The following is a 19,576-nucleotide window of genomic DNA, read 5'->3' as shown; positions in this document are numbered from 1 at the left end:
AGAGAGATACTATGTGCACATATAAAGAGCGGGCGGGAGAGTGAGACGAATAGCATATGCCTTATGTGCTAGCTTTGTTGTTGGAAACGTAGCAGAAGCCTCCATTGTTTTTGAGTTGCTGTTTGCGATCCCGTTATATGTATGAATTTGAGCTAAATATATACCTTTGACTGTTGGGCAATGCCATTGGTCGTGTTGTTGGCTTAGTGTGTGTTAAATGTAGTGAGCTAATTCACGTCTGCCATTGGTCAATTGGACACTTAGCTCAGCTTATCAATCAATGTCATTGGCCCGATGCAATTGATCCCGCCATCTTGTCTATTAACATTTTTCCATACTACAGGCAACTAAATGTCTGTAGTGTGTGTGAGTGGAAGGGAGAGAGTTAGTGAAGTTATGAATGTGTCATTAATTGCCTTTATATAAGATTTAAATGCTTTAGCAGGGAGTATTTTAATGACGTTTGAAAAATGTTAAGCTTAAGCTCAAGATGAATTTTATTTTATATAGCTCAATTTCCTTCAGAATAAGATTATTTTGAACGCTAATTTATATATATCAAATATCATTTTAGTTCAGCCTGTCAACATGCTTGACTTGTAGCTGGAGTGCTACTGATTCCTGCTAGCACGAAACACCGTCAAAGCTCGCCATCGTTCAGCGAACTTTCCACTCAAGCTCGCTGCTGTTGAAAAGCTCGCTTGGGCCAAGATGGAAAGCTGTCCCAAGACTCGAGCGGCACGCATTTCAACTCCACTCAAAGGACTATGCCAACATGTTGTGTGGGGACTGGGCCAGCGCCAACTTCAGTGATAATGCGAAGTCAAAATGCCAACATATTGTGACAGTGACAGTTCAGGACGAGACGCCATCAAAGTCACGTCGCCCAGTGCTGAGTGAGGTGCGAGCGCAGCGTATTCCAATCAAAACTTTCGCGTACTTGGCGCGTTTTTACGACTTTTAACGCAAGCAAAAAAAAAATAAAAAAAAAACAAAAAAAAGCAAAAACAAATGGCTAATAACTTGGTATCCGTGTGCGTTAACGCGATTATAACCGTAGTATCCGCATCCTTATGCGTGCTTGTGACCGAGGGCAAGTGAAATGTGCGCAACCTTCGACCCGGCATAACGTGACGACCATTTCGAATCTGAACTTGATATGCCATGTGTGTGTGGTGTGTGTGTGTGCTCATAACTACATAAATACGAGTTTATTGTTATATTGTGCTGCTGGCTGTCATTTTGCAATTTGGTTTCATTTCGTTTACAGCCCAATTCATTTACTTTAACATATGCAAATTCCAAAGGCATGTCGCACACACACACACTCGCACACACACACAGAGCGTCTGTGGGTGTCGCGTGTTTATGCAAAAGAAAATTGCAAGAGCAAGCGCCCTGCGGCTGCCAACATGCATAACAATTCGCAGCCGTTTGACACTTGGCATATTACACATACGCCATGTTGCACACACGCACACACACACACACACAGAGAAATTATGTAATAACACATTAGCAACAACAACAACAACAACAACAACAAAGACATTGACATATGCTTAACTTTGCTAGCAAATTCTTAAGGTTTTCATAGTTTTTCTATATATTTCTCGAGCTGCTTAGAATATTATTAACTTTTGGTTCAGAACAGAATTGCTTAGTGGGAACTCTATGAAATCTATGACTGCAAGGCTTGGCGTATATCCGATTCGGCTGCCACGAGTGGTGCACGCACCTCAATGCCACGGACAGGTGCACGATCCAGATGATGTATGACTTTATACACCTCGCTGCGATTGAGGTCGATTTTGCGCTCCGGCTTTTGGTACTTCATGAAGTTGACCCTACGAAAAGTCGAAATCAAAGCTAAAGTGCTTAAACAACATACAGAGTAGAAGAAGCGGGCGAGGGGGCAGGGGGAATGGCAGACATGCATGTGCATTTTAATAAGTGCTGCTGGTCACGTTGAAGCTCTTGAGCCAGAGAGCGTCGCCCGTGGCCAGGGACCATGCAATGAACCATGTGACAAACTAACCTGTGTGCTGCCTTGGCCACGCTGAGGCTCTGCAGCTCCCTGCGGCCGATGAATTGAACCGAGAACGAGGAACGAGAAAAACGTAACCAGAAACGAGTAAAAGCAAGCGCTGCAAACGGCTGTAGCCGACTGCTCTCATACGCTGCACGCAACTTACTGAAGGCAACCTTTAGTGGTTGTCTGTTAGGGGGCGTGGCAGCTATGCATTTGAGTTGATCTTGGTTCTGGAGTAAGCTGAACATGAACTCCTCTTTAGGCAACGGACAAGTGCGGACAATTGATAGCCAATATACCCGCTTCGCCCTGCCGTGCAGTGTATACAAAACGTAGTAAACGTAGTCGTTACCCAAATTGAAGCGAATACATTGCCCCCAGTGGTTAAGTACAAGACAAGGGCGGACCAGAAGGCAAGCAAAGGCTGTTGGACTTATTAACAATGAAAGTTGCATTCGAAGTTGCAGCTGCAGTTGCAGCTGAGACTTACCTGAAACGCTGGCGTGTTATGTGCTCGCCATTGAACAGGCGATTCCAAAAAGCAATCTACAAAAGAAACGAGACAAGACAAAGCAAACGTAAGCATGCATATAAGGACCAGAGACAGAGCAGAGCACAAAGCGCCCAAGAGGTGCCAAAGACGCTGCAGTCGAATGCAGAGCTGGAAAAGTCAAATCAACTTCAGGCCAGGACAGGCACACACAAAAATGAGACATGGCGACAGGCAGGTCGACAGACAGACAGTCACTCAATATGATAATGTTAATGAAAGTGCAGCCTTTTGTGCTGGCTGAGGGTTGCGGGATGCGGAACAGATTTGCTGTCACCAGCTTCATGCTTTAGCAAAATAATACCTGGCATCGTAGCCGAGCAACGGGCTCTCGTAGGGGCAGCAGCTGCTAATGCGCAAAATTATGAAGCCGGACGATTGTGCGTTGATGTAAGCGTGCCATGGAAAATGCGAGATGAGAGACGAGAGATGAGAGATGTGAGAGATGCGAGAGATGAGAGTGAGAGTCTATACATGAGCCACAGTTGGGACGATGCGGGCGGGCTGAGCCACTGCGGTGGCCATGGCAATATGGCAAAGCCAATGCCAGCCAGGGCACAGCATGGCTTTAAGCATTGTGTAGTGCAATGCAGATGGATGATCGGAGAGTGAGAGTGAGAGTGAGCGTGAGCGTGAGAGAGTGGGAATGCGAACAGCACTGGGTACAAGTAGAGGGACTTCTCGCTGGAGTACCCACCCCAATGTGCTGCCAGTGATAAGCTCCGCTTGGGCGCTGAGCGTTTCGGCAATGAATTCATCATTGTAGGCATCCTTGGGTCGATACCAGCGCCTGCCGCCGGGCAGCACCAAAGGACGCTCCGATGATGGCGTTAGGGGACCAAAGGCGCGCTTCGAACGTCTGGGATTGTTTTTGCGCACCAAATGCTCCTCCAGCTCCTCAATGACATTGTGTTTCTGGCATGTCACAGCGCAGCCCAAAAAACAAGCCCCACACACACACAAAGCCCAAAGGAATACAGAGAAGATGTTAAGAGATTTTCATTTATAGAGTGGGAGAGAGTGAGGGAGAGAGCTAGTGCAAATTTGCAGTCGGTTCGGGTTATATGCGCTGGTTTTTCTTCTTGGCTTTTCATTTTCTTTGCTTTCTTTTTTCTGGCTGTCACGCTGCCTACTAATTGTCTTTGGTTTCTGCCTTTTTCTGCCCCGGCTCTGCGACTCAGACTCTGATTCGATTTGTTTTTGGAACTCATTTATTTAACTGGCAGTTGATGTGTGTATATACATATATATATATATATATATATATACATATATGTATGTGTGGTGGCAATTTATCAAAATTTAAACTCGATTTAAGCTAACTAAGCTAACTACACTTGGAAGCGCACATTATGCTGCAAGTAGAAAAAGACAAAAACCAAAAGGCATTTTAGTTAATTTGATTTGTGGAGTTGGGCGGCGGCAAATGGGCAGCGAGAAAAAACTGACTAGGCCGAGATGAGGCACAGCTGGCCAGCAGCAAGTTGACAAGCAGAGAGAGAGAGGTGGAGTGGAGAGGCGAGCAGAAGATTGACTCAAGGCCAAAGTCTCAGCTCTGACGACAATTGTTAAGAAACTTGCACTAAAAATTTGCCTAAAACTTTGAAATTTCCAAACCCAAGATTGAGTTATTCAAGTATATCGAACCGGGCTCAAGTCCCGGGCGTATAATTCAGCTCAGTCTATTTATAATCAAAAGTTGTGCGCATAGTTTGCAGCTTTACGCAATGGCAGCAGGCGAATTAGAGCCATTAGCAACTTGCCAGACAGACAGACAGACAGAGTCAGATATATATATATGTATATATATACTATATAGTGCATATACCCTGCGTATACTCTATAGCTGTGCTTTCACTTTGTTGCTCACCTTTTGCTTCTTGAAGCTGAGCTCCTCGTTGAGCTGCTGCTGCGGCTGCTGCTGCTGCTGCTGCTGTTGCTCCTCCAGCTGGCGATTGTCGCCATTCGAGAGCGAAATTTCTGCCACTTCTCGGTCATTGGCATCGCATTTATCCTCATTATTTTCAGGTGCCGTCTCTTCCGGCTCCTTTGGCTCCCCGGGCTGCAGCTGCTGCCCCTCAGCCGCCGAGCTGGACACGTCTGTGTGCGTGCGTAGTTGGGGAAGTATGCAAAATGTGCCATTAGAAAAATTTAATTACTGTAACCTCGGCCATAACTTTCGAGCCAGTACCTTGATGCTGGCCATTTGGCTGCTCCTCCTGCTGCTGCTGCTCCTGCTGCTGCTGCTGAAGCTTGAATGTGGGCAGCAGCTCGGCCAGCTGCTTGGTCACCGCATCCAGGGTCGATTGTATGGTGGATGGCAGCGAGGAGAGCGCTGCGAGCTGTTTTTGCACATCGGCCAGTTGCTTTTCCAGTGCCAGCTCCTCCTCGGTTTTGGCTGCTGTTGGCGCGGCCTCTGCCTCGCCCACGGGCTGCTGGGCCAGCTCTTCGTTGGGCTCAGTGGCTGTTTGTTGTTCGTCTGCTGTTTGCTGTTCGGACTGCTCCTTGGAGGCATCCGCCTTCTCTAACTGCTCGCCATCCGTCTCCTCGGGCGTCGCGCTGTTGCCGTTGTCTGGCAATTGCTCCAAATTTGGCACTTCGCTGTCCGTGGGCAATGGCTCCTCGTCCACCGGGTCAACCGGCTCCGGCTCCGGCTCCTGCTCCTGCTCCTGCTCCTGCTTCGGCTCTGGCTCTGCTTGTGGTGGGGTCGCTTCCTTTGGCTCCGGCTTGGCTTCCGGCTGTCACAGGCTTAAGTTGCTGCCTGTTCAGTGTCTCTTTTTTATGTGCTTTGCATGGAACGCTACTCACCATGGGCGATTTGTCGCGTGGCGCCGACTTCACTATCCTCACCTTGTAGGCATTGGCGGCGCGGCGCTCCGCCTCCAGCTGCTGCTTGCTCTTGGGCACGGGTCGATCGGGCCTCTGCAGGAAGGTCGACCATTTGCGATTCTCCTTTTCCTTCTCCAGCTTGGTCTTGGTCACCTCCTCGTTGAGGGAGCGCAGCACGTCGCTGGTCATGCAGACGCCCGGCTTGGGAAAGATTCTGTAGAAATTGACGCTATGAGATTGAAACAGGTTAAGGCGCGCATCCATCTGGCCGTCTGTCAACGCACCCCAGCACATTGTGCTCCTTGAGCACCTCCGATTCCCCAGACAGCACAGCGGCAATTTCCTCCTCCACCAGCTTAATTTCCGTCTGCTCTGACAGCGCCGAGCACGGGCGATCGGGCAAATCGGGCAAATAGAGGCCACCGTTGCTGGCCTGGTCGCTGGCATGCGAATGCATTTCCGTGACAGCGCTGCGACATTCCAGCTCCACTCTCGCCTCCAGTTGCGCAACCTCGACCCGTTCCTGTTCCTGTTCCTGTTCCGGTATGAGCGCTTTTGTGGCTTCCGTTAGCGACGGCAAAGGCGAGGTGCACGCGGATGCGGATGCGGATGCGGTTGGCGTCGGCGACTTGGTCAACGAACTCGCACTGGCGCTGGCGCTGGCACATGGGAAGCGCTTGGGACCCGCATAGATCTGCTCCTCCTCGTGCTCGCTGTCGGGCAAAGGTCGGTCGATGCCTATGACAAATGGCTGTAACGGGACAAATGGCCTTACTTACCGTTGTACGCCAAAATAAAAGACGCTGCCGCTGCTCATGATTAGGCGATGCGCCTCATCATGCGTGAGGGGCGTGGCAGCCGTGTCATTGATACGCACAATCACATCCTCCACGCACAGGCCAGCCTCCTCGGCAATGCTGCCCTCTGCGACCTGTCAAAGAGAGAGAGGGAGAGGGAGAGGGAGAGGGGGAGAGAGAGAGAGAGCGAGCGTATTTTAGATAGAAATCAATTATCTGGCGTCGCTCGCAAAGTGCATATAAATAAAATGCGCGCAAAATGTCAACAAAAACACAGATCGGACGAAACGATACGTAGGGGCGTGGCAGCTGCCAAGACAATGCGCCACTCGATGTGGCATGCCGCTTGGAGGGTTGCCTTATAAATTGAGACAACTTTTTTCATATCCACTTAATGTGGCCAAAAGTTTCTTAAGTCTGACAATCTTCCAGCAACAGAACAGAAAAAAAACAGCATCAAATTCTTTATGGCAGCTTTTCTTATTTCAGTGTTGGAAAACGCAAGTTTTATGGCAGTAAAAACTGAGTAGAATATGAAATTGAAGAGTTTTTAGTGTGAGTAGCAGATGAAGGCAATGAAGATGTGGCATAAATAAATATATATACATATATATATATATATATATGTATTTATATATATCTTTATTTGTACTACTTAAGAAAAAGTGTAGAGCTAAAGCATTTAGCTTCAGAAATGCAGTTTAAGGCAAAGCCTCTTCGTTTGCTTGTTGGAAAATGTAGTTTGAGCTAAGCCAAATGTTTGGCCTTAACATGAGCTCAGCTATTGAAGTTTTATTGGCAAGATAAACAGCTTAAGTTTTAGTAAGCGTTTGGCCTAAAGTTTAAAACAGGATTTAGTAAACGAAAATAATATTTAAGATATTTTTCGAAAGCATTTTTAAGCTGCTTAAGAATATGATAATTATATTATTAATCGGTGAAGATTTGAGAAGGAAGTTATAGAAAGGGTAGAAGTAGGAACTGCAGATGTGGTAACAAATATATTGAGGCTGATGTGAACGTTAGAATATCTAAAAATGTTCAAAGGAAAAGAGCTTAAATAGTTTCAGTTTCACATCAAGTGCTGCAGAAACTTTAGTTTACTAGAAATATTTTATATATTTATATATTATAGAAGAGCATAAAAAGTATAGCATAATATAGTTTAGTCTAGTTTTAGTATAGTAATTTATATTATTATTTATCAATTTATTTAATTTATTATTTATTATTTTTAATTAATTATTTTTATTTTATTTATTTTATTTATAAGCAAATTTAATTAAACAAAAATTCAAGTCAGCAAAATCTTTGGTTTAAAGACCAGATTTTAACTTGCTTTAGACATATAAAATAAAAGCAGTAAATTGCAGGAATTTAGCATAAAAACTTTTGAAACAAAAGAAATTTGCAAAATAGAAAAGTAAACGCAAAATATTTGAGCAGTTTGGCTTAACTGCTCAGACAACCCTCGCTAGGCAGCAGTCTATATATACGCGTCTATTGCAGTTTGGCAAATTAAAAAAATTTGAATTTGTTGCTATTTTTGCAATTAAGCGAATATTGCTATGGCTATGGCCATTGTTGTTGTTGTTGTTGTTGCTGTTGCTGTTGTTGTTGCTGTTGCTGTTGCTGCTGTTGCTGCTGTTGTCTTTCAACACATTCACTAATTCGTCGTCTGTTGCTGATGAATTTGAATTTGAATTTGAATTTAATTTATTGCATTCGCATTATGCGGCTCATTAGCAGAAAAATGCAGTCCTGCCAGCCGATTAGGCAAACAGACGGATGAAGTGACGGACGGACGAAGGGACAGACGGACGCAGCCATTGGCTCTGCACAGAGATTACTTTAATTAACAAAATTTTGCAAATAAGCCCTCGAACGAGCGCATGCAAATGCAAATGCAAATGCAAATAAATAAACACACACACTCACACACACACACACACACACACACACGCACACGCATACAAAGTTACATAATTGGCTCGAACATTGAAATATTTGCAATTAATTTGCGGCACATTTGCACTGCAAAAGTTAATGCAACAGCAATTGTAATGCGCAGCAGCAGCTGAAGCTGTTGGTCTTTGTTGTGGTCAGGTGGCCAGCAGGCAGCTCGCTGATGATTATCATCACAATGATTATCGTTATGAACGCGCCTAACCTTAACCACTGTCAGTGGGTAGTCGTAGTCGGCCCCGCCCACCAGCCGAAAGCCCCACGGCACATTATCAAAGCGACACATTTTGATATCGATCACCATATTGTGGACTCTGGTTGAACTCTGCTCGGCTCTTGGATAACGCGTTGGGAACTCGGACTGCTCTGCGACTGTGTTGGCGACCAACTGTTGCCAGCAGCGTGCGACTGCTGCCACAATCGAGCGGCACAATGCCAACTATCGATTGGCAATCGCGAGCAGCCAACTGAAGCATACTTTTCACCTGGCTAAAGCAACTCACACACGCACACTGCGGCTAATGCTAATGAAGCTGCCACATGGGCTGTTGCGTGCCACATTGGCAGCCGGCGTAATCCTTGGGGACAGCAGTCACAGCCTTTTAACGTTAACTTCTCGCTCACCCCTCGCTCGCTGTGCTTGCTGTGAGTTGTTGTTGTTGTTGTTGTCTGCATGCCTCTGCCACCCACACTCCTTGCTGCTTTGCCAAATATTTGTGCAACCAAAAAGTGCATTGAACCTGCTGCTGCTGCTGCTGCTGCTGCTGCTGCTGCTGCGGCAGCTGCTGTTGCATGCGGCCTGTATAAATAGCGTTTGCTGCTGGCAGCATTTAGGCAAACGCTCACAAACAGCCGTCCGCAATAATGTTGTACGCATTTCATGCAACTGCCACAGGCCAACGCCAACGCCAATGCCAGCGTCTGTGCTGGCTGCTGCTGCTGATCGCCTTGGGCAGCAGCTGCTGCGGCGCCAGCAACATGGCGCAGCTGCTGCGCGGCGGCAAGCACAAGCTGTGCGGCCCAGCGCTGAACGAGGCCATGGACGTGGTCTGCGTCAACGGCTACAATACGATACCGAAGAAGCGTTTTGTGGCCGGCGACTCGCCGCTGGAGCCAGATCTCGAGTCGCCCTCGCTGGAGCAGTCGCATCAGGGCTTTGCGCTGAGTCCCTTCCTCTCCAGCCTCTATGGCACCGAGGTGCTGATCAAGACGCGACGTCTGCGGCGCCAAGGCGGCGGCATCTATGACGAATGCTGTCGCAACTCCTGCACCCGCTCGGAGCTGATGGCCTACTGTCGCTAGTAAGGGACAGACGCAGACAGACGCACACTCACACACACACATATAGTCACACACACAGATACGTAATGCCAATCGTAATCATAATCGTACTCGTATTCGTTATCGTAATCATAATCGTAATCGCAATCGTAATCACTTATTTATGCAGCACGAAATTTAGCTAATGAATAAAAGTAAAACTGTGCAGAAAAGTTTCACGGCTCAGCAGAAAGCTAAAGCAAAAGTTAGCAAGAAATTTCCATTTCTACACAGCAAACACTTCCACTTCCAGTTCCACTTCCACTTCCACTTCCACTTCCTGCTCCATTACCTGCCCGAGACGCCTGCCGTCCGCCCTCGCTCCTGTCATCGCCCACACACACACACACACACACGCACACAACAGCAGCTAAATGACTAACTTCATATTCAGCTTCGGCTTCAGCTTGAGCTGGTTGCTAACCACGCTCCTGCCACTGCTCTGGCTGCCAGATGAGGCCAACGCCCGCATCGGTAAGTAAGGCTAGAGCAAGCACGCAGCAGACAACTGCTCGACTATGCAAATACCCTATATTTAGTTTTAAGTGTGGGCAGAAAATAGTTAAGCAGGCTTCTCTATGAGTCAGTCTAGGCTGGCTATACAAAGAAAGACTTTGTTTGAAGTCCTTTAATGTGCTTGATAAATGAGTTATGCATTTAAAGGTAAGCCTCTCGCCAATCTCTGCTCAACTCTAGATACAAGTGGAGGGTAGCTGAAAACATGTTTACCCTCAGCTGACTGAGTCGATACGTCAATGTCTGCTCAAGTGGAAGCGTGCGTCTGCTCATCTCACTTAGCTATTGCCATGAAAGTCAATTGATATTCCAGGAATCATAAGTTCTGTCCATATACGAAGTGTGCTCTAAGAATCTTGATTCGAAAATAAAGTTATTCCATGAAATTTGCATTGTTTTTCTAAATTAATAATTATAAAAAATAACTAAAAATAATATTATATATTTAAGGCCAATTTTGGATATATAATATTTTTTATTTTTTTTATTTTTATTATATTTTATTATATATTTTAAAGAAATATGCAGTAAAATATTTGAGTCTAGAGGCTGAAGTCTTTATGCAGTAAATCAAGCAAGCTTAAGCTTATCAATTTAGAGGCTATATCGTAGATATATCCATAGAGAGAAGCTTTTAACAATTGAATTTCTCGAATTGCCACTTTTTTCCTAAAAATAAAAAAATCTATTTAAAAATCTTAGACTTTAAGCGCTCTCAACTCGCTGCTACCTTCGGCCTCATTCAGACAGCAATTTTCTACTGTTCATTTAATTTATGTACAACGTTTTGCAACACTCAAAAAGTGTGCTATGAACTTGCATGGCCAGTGTTAGCAATCGTTCCAGGATATACCCAGGATATAGCGCTGGTTGCTTGGGCAAACACACAGACGCATACAGGATTCAATACAAAGGGGAAATCTGCTTTAACTGAAAGTAAATTTTTTGCTATTCATTTGTTTTGCTGTTTGAAATGTTTCCCAGGAGGAGCCATCATTAAATTTTGTGATTATGGGTGGCTTGAATGTTGCGTAAGACTGAGACTCGTTTCTTGGGCAATGGCAATGGCGCCAGAGGTTAATAGCAATGAAGTGTTATGGGCGTGACAAATTTTTACTACATGGCTAGTTAGAAGCAGCCAAGCAACGCTCACATAACTCCCTATATCCAGAGCATTTGGCAACTGCATATGCCCGCTTGTAATTGCTGTGTTCCACAGGGTATTCCGACTAAAACAACTCATTTAATATTCATAAATGCAGGCAAGGCAAGGCATGGCAAGGCCTTAGTTCGCATACGCCAGAACCTTATGTCGTCCTTTTACACCCAAATTGTTTAATTGGCTGACAAAGACGTAAGCGCCGCCCACTCCACGGCGCCACCCACGCCGCCCCGCCTCGTTATGGGGCGCCATTTGCATAAGCCAACGAAAAGTGAACGCTGACATTGAACGAATTTAGCAAGTAGCTACTCGAAAATGCACTCAACTTGTCCCAATAACCTTTAACACAATTTGACATCGATGTAGTTGGGCAGCGCCCACACCTGGCTGGCTCGCAGAGCACAGGTAACAGGTGCTGAGCTATATGGTATATAAGCGTGTGACTGCGAGTGTGGCAGCATCAGTTCCGTAGCATAGCCTAATCCCAGTACAATGTGCAAGTCAATTTCCTCGCTGTCTCTGGCCCTCCTCTGTGTGCTGTGCACCCTGGCGGCAGTTAGCTCCGACAACGAGATGCGTCTGTGCAGCGTGCGACTGAACGACATGCTCAGCAGGATGTGCGTCAGGGGCTTCAATCGCATCATCCAGAAGCGCAACATGCGTGAGTATCAGAGTACAGGGTATCCGTGTGCTGGCACTAATTGTTCCCAATTCGATGGCGCCGCAGCTTACATGGACCTGGACCCACTCGATCCCATTCAGTTCACCGAGGAGAAGGAATTGCCCTCGAGCTCCGCCGAGCTGCTCTCGTATCCCATGACCAATAGCCGACTGCGCAACATCTACCAGGACAACGTGCTCAACTCTCTGACCTCCACCCGGCGTCGCACCCGCGAGGGCATCGTCGACGAGTGCTGCAGGCGCTCCTGCAAGCTCAGCGAGCTGAAAGCCTACTGCGCCGTCTAGATTGCCACGACCCACAAAAGCTCCGCGATCACAGTACCTTGAAATTCTACCCTACCTTGTGCCAGCCACATATTGTATTTATATTATAGACGCTTCAAAATAAAAGCCAATTGCATAAACAAAGCTCAATTAACTAAGTTAACTAAGCATAGACTAACTAAACTAGGGTAGCGTTGGGTCTGCTTTATCTAGGCTCTATGATTAGCTGAAACTGATGCTGAGCTTAGAATATTTCTCTGTTTATTTGCTATACTTGGAGCGTGGAGTCAAGTAGATAGTCTTGTTGCCCCAATGAATTTTTTGATATATTCTTACCTTCTGTTTGAGGCTCTATAGCTGCATAGGCTAATTTATTTTTAACAAATATAGTTTGAATATATCTAAGGCTGAATCTTGTTCTTCGCAAATTAGTTTGAAATTTTTTTAAATATTTATTAATCTTTGCTGTTGTCCTGCTTACAGCCAGCTGTCCTGCTCCTGCTCATTGCTTAGAGTTTGTCTATTTTCACAAAGTTTCTTTCTCAATTTATTTTTAATAAATTTGATGGTCATAATAAAGGGAAGCTTTGTATATATATATATATATATATATACATATATATTATATTATATTATATTAAAATATATATGATATTATATTGCATCCAAAAGTTGCTCATTTTCATCTGTTAAAAATCCTTTAAGAAGTTTTGCCTTGCCAATAAAATTGCTAAAAAATTACAAATTTCTACTTAAAAAGACAGCTTAAAATTAGTTTCTTTTTAAATAATATATTTTGTTAATTTTTTTCAGTCTGTTTGATAGAATAATATTTGCTGATTATTCTATCAAACATATAATGTTTGAAAGCAAGGCAGTTGGAGCTCGGCTGCTCGACTGGAATGGCATAAAATTCTTCTAAAATTCAAGATTCATTTGCTGACTTCAGTGAATAAAATTGTATTAAATTTATGTAGATTTATGATGAAATAATTGATGGGTAATTAATTCTACTTCTGGCCTCCGCAGCACATTTTGATTTACTCTAGCCTACAGTACAAACAGCTCTGCTTTCCATTCGTGAAGCATAAATTTATATTATTGAATTGGCAAAATGTCCTTTGGCTATAAATTGTGGGAGTATATGCTCTAGATTTAGAAACAATGTTCGCATAGGGCTCAAGCTCGTTTAATAGCTAAGTGAATACATTTAGAAGCTGACAAACTGGAGCTGGTCTTAGTCTAAGCTGCAGTGGAGTGCAGAGCCTTGTCCATATCAAGATCGCCATGGTTTTTCCTACTTCTGTCGAGTGTCGTCGGCGCTATTACTTGCAGTAGGTGAAGAGCTCGTTGAAATTGCAGGACTTCTTGCAGCACTCGTCGTAGATGCCGTAGCGACGTCGTCGGATCTGCAATTGGTGGGCGCTCTCGGTCAGCAGGGCACGCATCAGAGGCTGCGACTCCAGGCTTAGCTGTGGGTAGACGCCATAGTTGTCCAACTCCGAGTCCATGTTCGCATTGTCAACGGCCACTGCAGAGCAGCAAACTGAATTAAAGCTCGATTAGAGAGCGACTGCTTACCATAGCCGCGCTTCATCTTGCTGTTGAAGCCGTTTTTGCACATCTGCTGAAGAAATTCGTCCAGCTCGGGGCCGCACAAGGTAATCGTCTCGACATGCAGGACGAGCAGCATCAGGCCGCCGAGCAGGCACTGCATTTTGGAGCACTGGAAGTTCATGGTGTCTGCCTCGCATATAAACAGACTGCAACTGTGTCCTGGCTAGCGGCGCATCAGCGTTTTATATGTTGAGCGGAGCCAGTGCAGCCAGCCGCCTCGCACTGTCAGCCGGCGTTAGGTCAAGTGTCAGTTGCTCTGAGTGGGATGCGTCATGGCCTTATGTGGGCTGCTTTCACTCATATCAGCTGACGTCTTTGTTTATGTTTTGCCGTGCAAAATAATTACGCGTAGATCGCAAATTGTTGAAAAACAAAGTGAAGTGTTGCCCCTGCCACGCCCCCACGCACATTCCGCATAATGTTGTTTACCCATGCCCTAACACTGAGCACTAAAGTTTGTCTACAACTAAGGCCACTGACAAATTGTACAAACAAATTGCGAATTTATAGCTTAACTTTTTTGCGCACTTTAAATGCCTAACAGAGTGCTGTTAAGCATATAACAATCTTAACAGCTGCCCTTAACATTTGACTGTTAAGTCAGTCTGTTATGTTAAAGACAGCAGCTCAGGCTGTTAACGCTACATTTGCCTTCGCATTGAAATGGTTCGATTGAACTTCGTCCAACTGGCAGCGTGTAGAGCATCGAGCAGTCGTTGCAACCCCATTTGCTACTTGTTGTGCTTTTCAAATAACAACGTCATCTAATTAAAAATTCAAAATTTTCATTATTGTTCGGAGAATGCAAGGGCATAGCATTCCCATTGACGTGGAAATTTCTGTGGGCTGGGCTCGCTGGGGGGCGGGATCTACCGCCACGCAGCGTGCGGTCCGCTGTTGGGCTGGAGGTAGTCTTTGGGCCAGAAGATGCCTTTTGTGTGTTGCTATTGTTATCGAGTAACTTTATTGCTTCCATGAAATATTACAATAAAACATTGCGAATTTAATTAAAAATATATTTTTTTGTTTTGTTTTAGTGGGGGTTAAATGTAGTTGAATGAAATTTTTGGTTTTGCTTCGTCAGTTATATCGCCATCATCAGCATCAGCAGCATCATCGTCGTCGTCATCGTCATCGCCATTTCCATGTCCTTTGGTCCCGTCGTTCCGTTAGGCTAGGCGCAGTACTCCCGGATGTCGTCGTAGGTGCAGCCATTCATGCAGCATTTGTGCGTTATCCTGCGTCGAAAGCGCCTCAGCACGCGTGTCACGCCAGCGCCATTGATCAGCTGGCCCAGTGGCAGCGGCTGCTCGTCGGTGTCCAGCTGTTGCCTCATTGCCACCAGGCGGCTTCGGTCCACTTTAAAGGTGGCATTGAGTAGCTGAAGGAATTGATTGAATTGCTTTGGTACTTACAGTCGCGTTTGATTCTGTGAGAAAATCCACCAACACATATCAGGTCAAGGGCCTCGTTGAGTGCGTCGCCGCATAGCTTCTTCCTGCCGTCGACCAGCTGCGTGAGCAGGGCGAACATCAGCAGCAGCGCCAGATTGAAGCGCAAACTCATCTTGCTCTCATACAAATCCCAATCGCCGGACTCGCTCTCGCTCTATAACCGGGCGGTTATGTATCCTAGTTCCTGTCTCTCGACTCTCAGCTCGACTCACGCTCTCGCTAACAAATTGATCAGTGCGCATGCCAACGCTAACTGATTTCCTAACTCTCGCGCTGATCACCTCAAAGGCTCGCTTTGGCTATCAAGTGACTTCTTGACTTCGGCCAGGTAGCTGGGCGCGGGGCCGTCAGGTCAGGCCAGGTCGATTGATCTGGCAGAATGTTGTCAATCAAGGGTTTTTACAGCCAGCCGGCGGGCGGGCATTTCCCGCACAGGAATTGCCCAACGGGCTGCTCCTATAATCCACTCAGCCTCTCAGCCTCTCATCCTCTCCACTCTGCTTTTACAGGCTACTTCTGGCACATCAGCGACCTGCATCTGGACACATTTTACTCCACGCAGGGCGACATATACAAGAGCTGCTGGCAACTGTCGCACACCGCCGCCTCCTCCTCCTCCTCCGTCCGTCAGCAGACGGCCACGGAGGCCCCGGGTCCCTTTGGCCACTACAACTGCGACAGTCCCTGGAGCCTCGTTGAGTCGGCGGTCAAGACCATGAAGGCCAAGCAGGGCGACAACGTCGAGTTTGTCCTGTGGACTGGCGATGCACTCTCGCACTCTGCCCAGGCGCTCTCCGAGCAGAAGCAGCTCGAGACATTGCGCAACATTACAGAGCTGCTGGGACGCAGCTTCTCCTCGCCGTTCATCTTCCCAGTGCTCGGGCACGAGGACGGCAGCAGCGGCCCGCACAAGTACAAGCAAATGGGCGAGCTCTGGCGCCACTGGCTGCCCACCGATGCGCTCGTCACCTTCGAGCTGGGCGGCTACTACTCCATCGAGCAGACCAGAAGCCGTCTACGCATCGTTGCGCTCAACACGAACTTCATGCGCTACGACTACGAGTCGGAGTTGAAGCCAGCGCACAGCCTGCGCTGGCCCGCGGAATACGTTGTAGAGCCGAAGGCTTCCAGTCGCACGATGTCTGCCCAGGATCAGCTGCAGGACCAGCAGCAGGCTGAGCAGCAGTGGCTCTGGCTGGACGAGGTGTTGGCCAAGTCGCGAGATAAGCAAGAGACGGTAAGCAGAAGGTAGCAACGTCTGACAGAAAAGCAACCCGAATCGATGTGCCAGACATCTGATTTAGCTAGAGATCTAAAGCCTATATGTATGTCCCTTATTCCTGCCACCCAGGTCTACATAGTGGGTCACATGCCGCCGGGCGTGGACGAGCGCAACATGGGGCCGCAGCATAATGGACAGTTGATCTTCACGGAGCGCAACAATCAACGCTACCTGGAGCTGGTGCGCAAGTACGCCTCGGTCATACAGGGCCAGTTCTTTGGGCATCTGCACTCGGACACCTTCAGGCTGATCTACGATGAGCAAGGTAAGCAATCGCTGGGCTGCGGCAGCAACGGGGCAATCGTGGTAATCTTTGCTTATGCAGGCACGCCCATCTCCTGGCTGATGATAGCGCCGTCGGTGGTGCCGCGCAAGGAGGGTCTGGGCGGCTCCAACAATCCAGCGCTGCGACTCTACAAGTTCGACACGGGCAGCGGCCAGGTGCTGGACTATACGCAATACTTTCTCGACTTGCCGCTGGCCAATCGCGCCCACGAGCCGCTCTGGCTGCCCGAGTACAACCTGACGCACTACTATGCGTTGGCCGAGATCTCTTCGATTGCGTTGCACAACTTTGCCGAGCGTTTCACGGGCAGAGATGCCTCCTGGTTCAGCAGGTAATCAGCCGCAAGTGCGAAGTGCGAAGTGCGAAGTGCTCAGCTCTGCTTTATGCTCTTCCATTTCTTCTGCAGATATCATCGTGCCAATGCCGTGCGTTATCAGTCCGGCTCAGCTTGCCTGGGCCTGTGCATGCTCAATCATTATTGCGCCATCACGCGCCTGGACTACGACGAGTTTCGGCTGTGCCTGGAGTCGGAGCAGCTGCCGCTGCAGAGCGGCGCCTCGTGGCGCCAGTTGAGCTGCAGCTGCTTGCTCCTTGCACTGGCGCTGCGTACAGCAACCCAGCGAATTTACCAATGAAGGATATACGACTTTAGCCAGTTCAAATGGGAAACCCAAAATAAAACAAAAATAAAAACAAAATAAACTTAAGCTCGATGCAGGCGCCACGCTTCCTAAACGAAACGAAATAAACGCGCTATTCAAAACTCTTAACTAATGCTGTCTGTGTATGTGTGTGTGTGTGTGTGTGTGCTGCATGTGTATGCCTGTGTGTGTGTGTTTGTGTGCGCCTGCCTGAGAGCCATATCATATGTGTGTGTGATACAATTCGTCTATTATTACTATAATATTACTATTATTATTATATATCTATTAAATGTATATGGAAATAAACGCAAATTTTTAATGTTAACTCGGCTTTACTTTCGATAAATATTTAAGCAACAAATTTGTGGCATAAATAAATGTGTTAATTTGCGCAAACAAGTCGGCAGTTAAAATGAACTCGCTCTCCCTCTCTGTCTCTCTCTCTCTCTCTTTTATGGGCAGCTCCATTAAACTGCAAAACCGCAGCGTCCATATTAAAACAGTTGCCATGCGGCAAGTGTGGCAAGTGTGGCAGACAGCAAAGACAATTCGAAGGCGTGGCGACAGGGGTCGCAGTCAATGGGCAGCAGGCTGCTGACATACACATCATGAGTAATGCATGAGCTGGTAACCCAAGTCTGTTGCATGCCTCACACAGCCTCCACCTCCAGCAGCCGCTGCATGCGTGACACTCGCTACGTGCTGGCCAAGTAAATTATTGGTGAAAATCTACGCTCGCATTTGATATTGGCGAAAAATGTTCAACCTGCTTTTACTGCTGCAGCCACCCAACCACCCAACCACCCAACCACCAGGGTGGTGCTGGTTTATAGCATACTTTCAGGCGTTTCGGTTTATCAGTTTCATCAAAGTTGCAGCAAGAACAGCAACAACGGCGAGGCATGCAACAACTGCAGCTGACACTGCAACACCCGCAGTCATTAAAGTTTATTAAGAAATTTGAGCAACTCTTAGTCAATCTTAGATTGGAGCCCCTTGACAATTCGCATACCGCAGCGCCTCAGTTGACAAACTGTTTTCGGCTTTTGTGGCTTCTCCAATTTGGCAAAAGTTCTCCCCAAACGAACAGCTGGAGATTGAATTGGTTTTGGTTTTGGTTTTGGTTATGCTTATGCCTTCTGCAATACTCTCTACGGCTTCCCCCAAAGCACATACGCATACACGTGTTCGCCCTTCGCTCCTTGACTCAAGCCAATTCTTATAATATACATTCAACTTGGGTAAATAGCGATGTTGAAAATATGATATAAACAAGTGTGTGTGTATGTGTGTGTGTGTGTGTGTGTGTATCACATATGCATCAAAAGCAGACCAAAGTTTACGTTCTGCTACGCTGCACACACAAAAGAAAGAATTGTTTAATATTTGCCTTTCTTTGCGATTCTCATGAATTCAAGTGACGCCCACAAGCCTGTACAAGCTGTGTACGTAGTTGTATGTGATTGTATGTGTGCATGCCTAGATATGCCATTGGAGCATTGTATCAAGCTGCCTTTCTTGGCGCTTCTCATGAATTCATTTACTCCAAGCAGAGCAGTATATTCACATATATATGCTCTTATATCATATAAGCTACCTCTCTTGGTGATGCTCATGCCTTGTAGTTATATTTTAACATTTCTCAATTTCAGATTTTTCTTGCCTTCTTTGACACTTTTCATTATAAATCTGGGAATATATTTAATTCCATTTGAATGAAGCTAAATTGGTCTTTGCTGCTCTCCACTTGTGGCTTCATTGTCTGCCACACTTAAAGCTCTGCCCTTGCTGCCTCTGCTCTCAGCATACCCCTTTCAGTAACACTGGCAGGGTATTCAAATACAATAACTATGATTATGGATATTAAGCACATAGCACACCTTACTCTGCGCCACACATGTGCTTGTGGCTTGTATTTTGTGTAGACTTCAGCTTGTACACTTTGGCATGCATATTATAAACACTCACCTGTTTGGCTGCGGCGCTGCCAGCAGGTAGCTGCCAGCCAGCAGCTGCGCCTAGAAGGCCGCATCCATTTGCAGTGCGACTGGGTTCGGCAACGGGTAAAAGACTGCCAGAAAGCAGAAAGAAAAAAAGGCATATAAATATTTGTACATTATGGCAGAGTAGAGAGGCTGCCCTTGCCCCAGCAACAGCAACAGCAACAGCAGCAGCAG

At 46.6% G+C, this 19,576-nt stretch overlaps 6 protein-coding genes across 9 annotated transcripts; 3 read left to right on the top strand and 3 right to left on the bottom strand.

Annotated features, from left to right (window-relative positions):
• Positions 1-1,588: 1,588 nt before the first annotated feature.
• LOC111598744 (zinc finger protein 853) lies at positions 1,589-8,573 on the bottom strand. 4 transcript variants are annotated; one of them, XM_023314142.2, is made up of 8 exons: positions 8,379-8,573; positions 6,191-6,342; positions 5,696-6,124; positions 5,391-5,640; positions 4,774-5,320; positions 4,453-4,682; positions 3,280-3,497; positions 1,589-1,847 (listed from the first exon to the last, which is right to left on the bottom strand). In XM_023314142.2, exons 1-8 carry the CDS (start codon positions 8,475-8,477, stop codon positions 1,682-1,684), a joined length of 2,091 nt encoding a protein of 696 aa, XP_023169910.2. In that variant the 5' UTR covers positions 8,478-8,573; the 3' UTR covers positions 1,589-1,681. The 4 variants fall into 4 exon arrangements, with proteins under 4 accessions (XP_023169910.2, XP_023169911.2, XP_023169912.2 ...); XM_023314143.2 differs by having other exon boundaries at positions 1,590-1,847; positions 5,391-5,625; XM_023314144.2 differs by lacking the exons at positions 1,589-1,847; positions 3,280-3,497 and adding an exon at positions 3,829-3,937.
• A 578-nt stretch (positions 8,574-9,151) lies between these two features.
• On the top strand, positions 9,152-9,525 carry LOC111598695 (probable insulin-like peptide 1). Its single transcript, XM_023314060.1, has one exon. It carries the CDS (start codon positions 9,152-9,154, stop codon positions 9,473-9,475), a length of 324 nt encoding a protein of 107 aa, XP_023169828.1. The 3' UTR covers positions 9,476-9,525.
• A 106-nt stretch (positions 9,526-9,631) lies between these two features.
• LOC111598710 (acid sphingomyelinase-like phosphodiesterase 3b) lies at positions 9,632-17,494 on the top strand. The gene is made up of 5 exons (XM_030225589.1): positions 9,632-9,967; positions 15,697-16,424; positions 16,539-16,734; positions 16,795-17,086; positions 17,162-17,494. The coding sequence occupies exons 1-5, from the start codon at positions 9,868-9,870 to the stop codon at positions 17,388-17,390; spliced, it is 1,545 nt and encodes a 514-aa protein (XP_030081449.1). The 5' UTR covers positions 9,632-9,867; the 3' UTR covers positions 17,391-17,494.
• LOC111598707 (probable insulin-like peptide 2) lies at positions 11,648-12,241 on the top strand. Its single transcript, XM_023314092.2, has 2 exons — positions 11,648-11,832; positions 11,899-12,241. Exons 1-2 carry the CDS (start codon positions 11,664-11,666, stop codon positions 12,135-12,137), a joined length of 408 nt encoding a protein of 135 aa, XP_023169860.1. The 5' UTR covers positions 11,648-11,663; the 3' UTR covers positions 12,138-12,241.
• On the bottom strand, positions 13,200-13,907 carry LOC111598708 (probable insulin-like peptide 3). The gene is made up of 2 exons (XM_023314094.2): positions 13,698-13,907; positions 13,200-13,647 (listed from the first exon to the last, which is right to left on the bottom strand). Exons 1-2 carry the CDS (start codon positions 13,852-13,854, stop codon positions 13,442-13,444), a joined length of 363 nt encoding a protein of 120 aa, XP_023169862.1. The 5' UTR covers positions 13,855-13,907; the 3' UTR covers positions 13,200-13,441.
• On the bottom strand, positions 14,859-15,516 carry LOC111598709 (probable insulin-like peptide 4). The gene is made up of 2 exons (XM_023314095.2): positions 15,149-15,516; positions 14,859-15,092 (listed from the first exon to the last, which is right to left on the bottom strand). Exons 1-2 carry the CDS (start codon positions 15,297-15,299, stop codon positions 14,908-14,910), a joined length of 336 nt encoding a protein of 111 aa, XP_023169863.2. The 5' UTR covers positions 15,300-15,516; the 3' UTR covers positions 14,859-14,907.
• Positions 17,495-19,576: the final 2,082 nt, after the last annotated feature.

The sequence above is a fragment of the Drosophila hydei genome, unplaced genomic scaffold, assembly GCF_003285905.1.
Source record: "Drosophila hydei strain 15085-1641.00,03,60 unplaced genomic scaffold, DhydRS2 tig00008135-arrow-pilon, whole genome shotgun sequence".
NCBI lineage: Eukaryota > Metazoa > Arthropoda > Insecta > Diptera > Drosophilidae > Drosophila > Drosophila hydei.
This window is presented reverse-complemented; position numbering and strand designations above follow the sequence as displayed.

Coding starts and splice junctions, on each gene's coding strand:
- LOC111598744 (XM_023314142.2), bottom strand. CDS start 8,477: ATGGTGATCGATATCAAAATGTGTCGCTTTGATAATGTGCCGTGGGGC. Junction 6,125..6,190: donor TTTTATTTTGGCGTACAACG/GTAAGTAAGGCC, acceptor TTTGCCCGACAG/CGAGCACGAGGAGGAGCAGA. Junction 5,641..5,695: donor AAGGAGCACAATGTGCTGGG/GTGCGTTGACAG, acceptor TCAATCTCATAG/CGTCAATTTCTACAGAATCT.
- LOC111598695 (XM_023314060.1), top strand. CDS start 9,152: ATGGCGCAGCTGCTGCGCGGCGGCAAGCACAAGCTGTGCGGCCCAGCG.
- LOC111598710 (XM_030225589.1), top strand. CDS start 9,868: ATGACTAACTTCATATTCAGCTTCGGCTTCAGCTTGAGCTGGTTGCTA. Junction 9,968..15,696: donor TGAGGCCAACGCCCGCATCG/GTAAGTAAGGCT, acceptor CTGCTTTTACAG/GCTACTTCTGGCACATCAGC. Junction 16,425..16,538: donor CGCGAGATAAGCAAGAGACG/GTAAGCAGAAGG, acceptor CCTGCCACCCAG/GTCTACATAGTGGGTCACAT.
- LOC111598707 (XM_023314092.2), top strand. CDS start 11,664: ATGTGCAAGTCAATTTCCTCGCTGTCTCTGGCCCTCCTCTGTGTGCTG. Junction 11,833..11,898: donor CATCCAGAAGCGCAACATGC/GTGAGTATCAGA, acceptor ATGGCGCCGCAG/CTTACATGGACCTGGACCCA.
- LOC111598708 (XM_023314094.2), bottom strand. CDS start 13,854: ATGAACTTCCAGTGCTCCAAAATGCAGTGCCTGCTCGGCGGCCTGATG. Junction 13,648..13,697: donor CAAGATGAAGCGCGGCTATG/GTAAGCAGTCGC, acceptor GCTGCTCTGCAG/TGGCCGTTGACAATGCGAAC.
- LOC111598709 (XM_023314095.2), bottom strand. CDS start 15,299: ATGAGTTTGCGCTTCAATCTGGCGCTGCTGCTGATGTTCGCCCTGCTC. Junction 15,093..15,148: donor TCACAGAATCAAACGCGACT/GTAAGTACCAAA, acceptor CCACCTTTAAAG/TGGACCGAAGCCGCCTGGTG.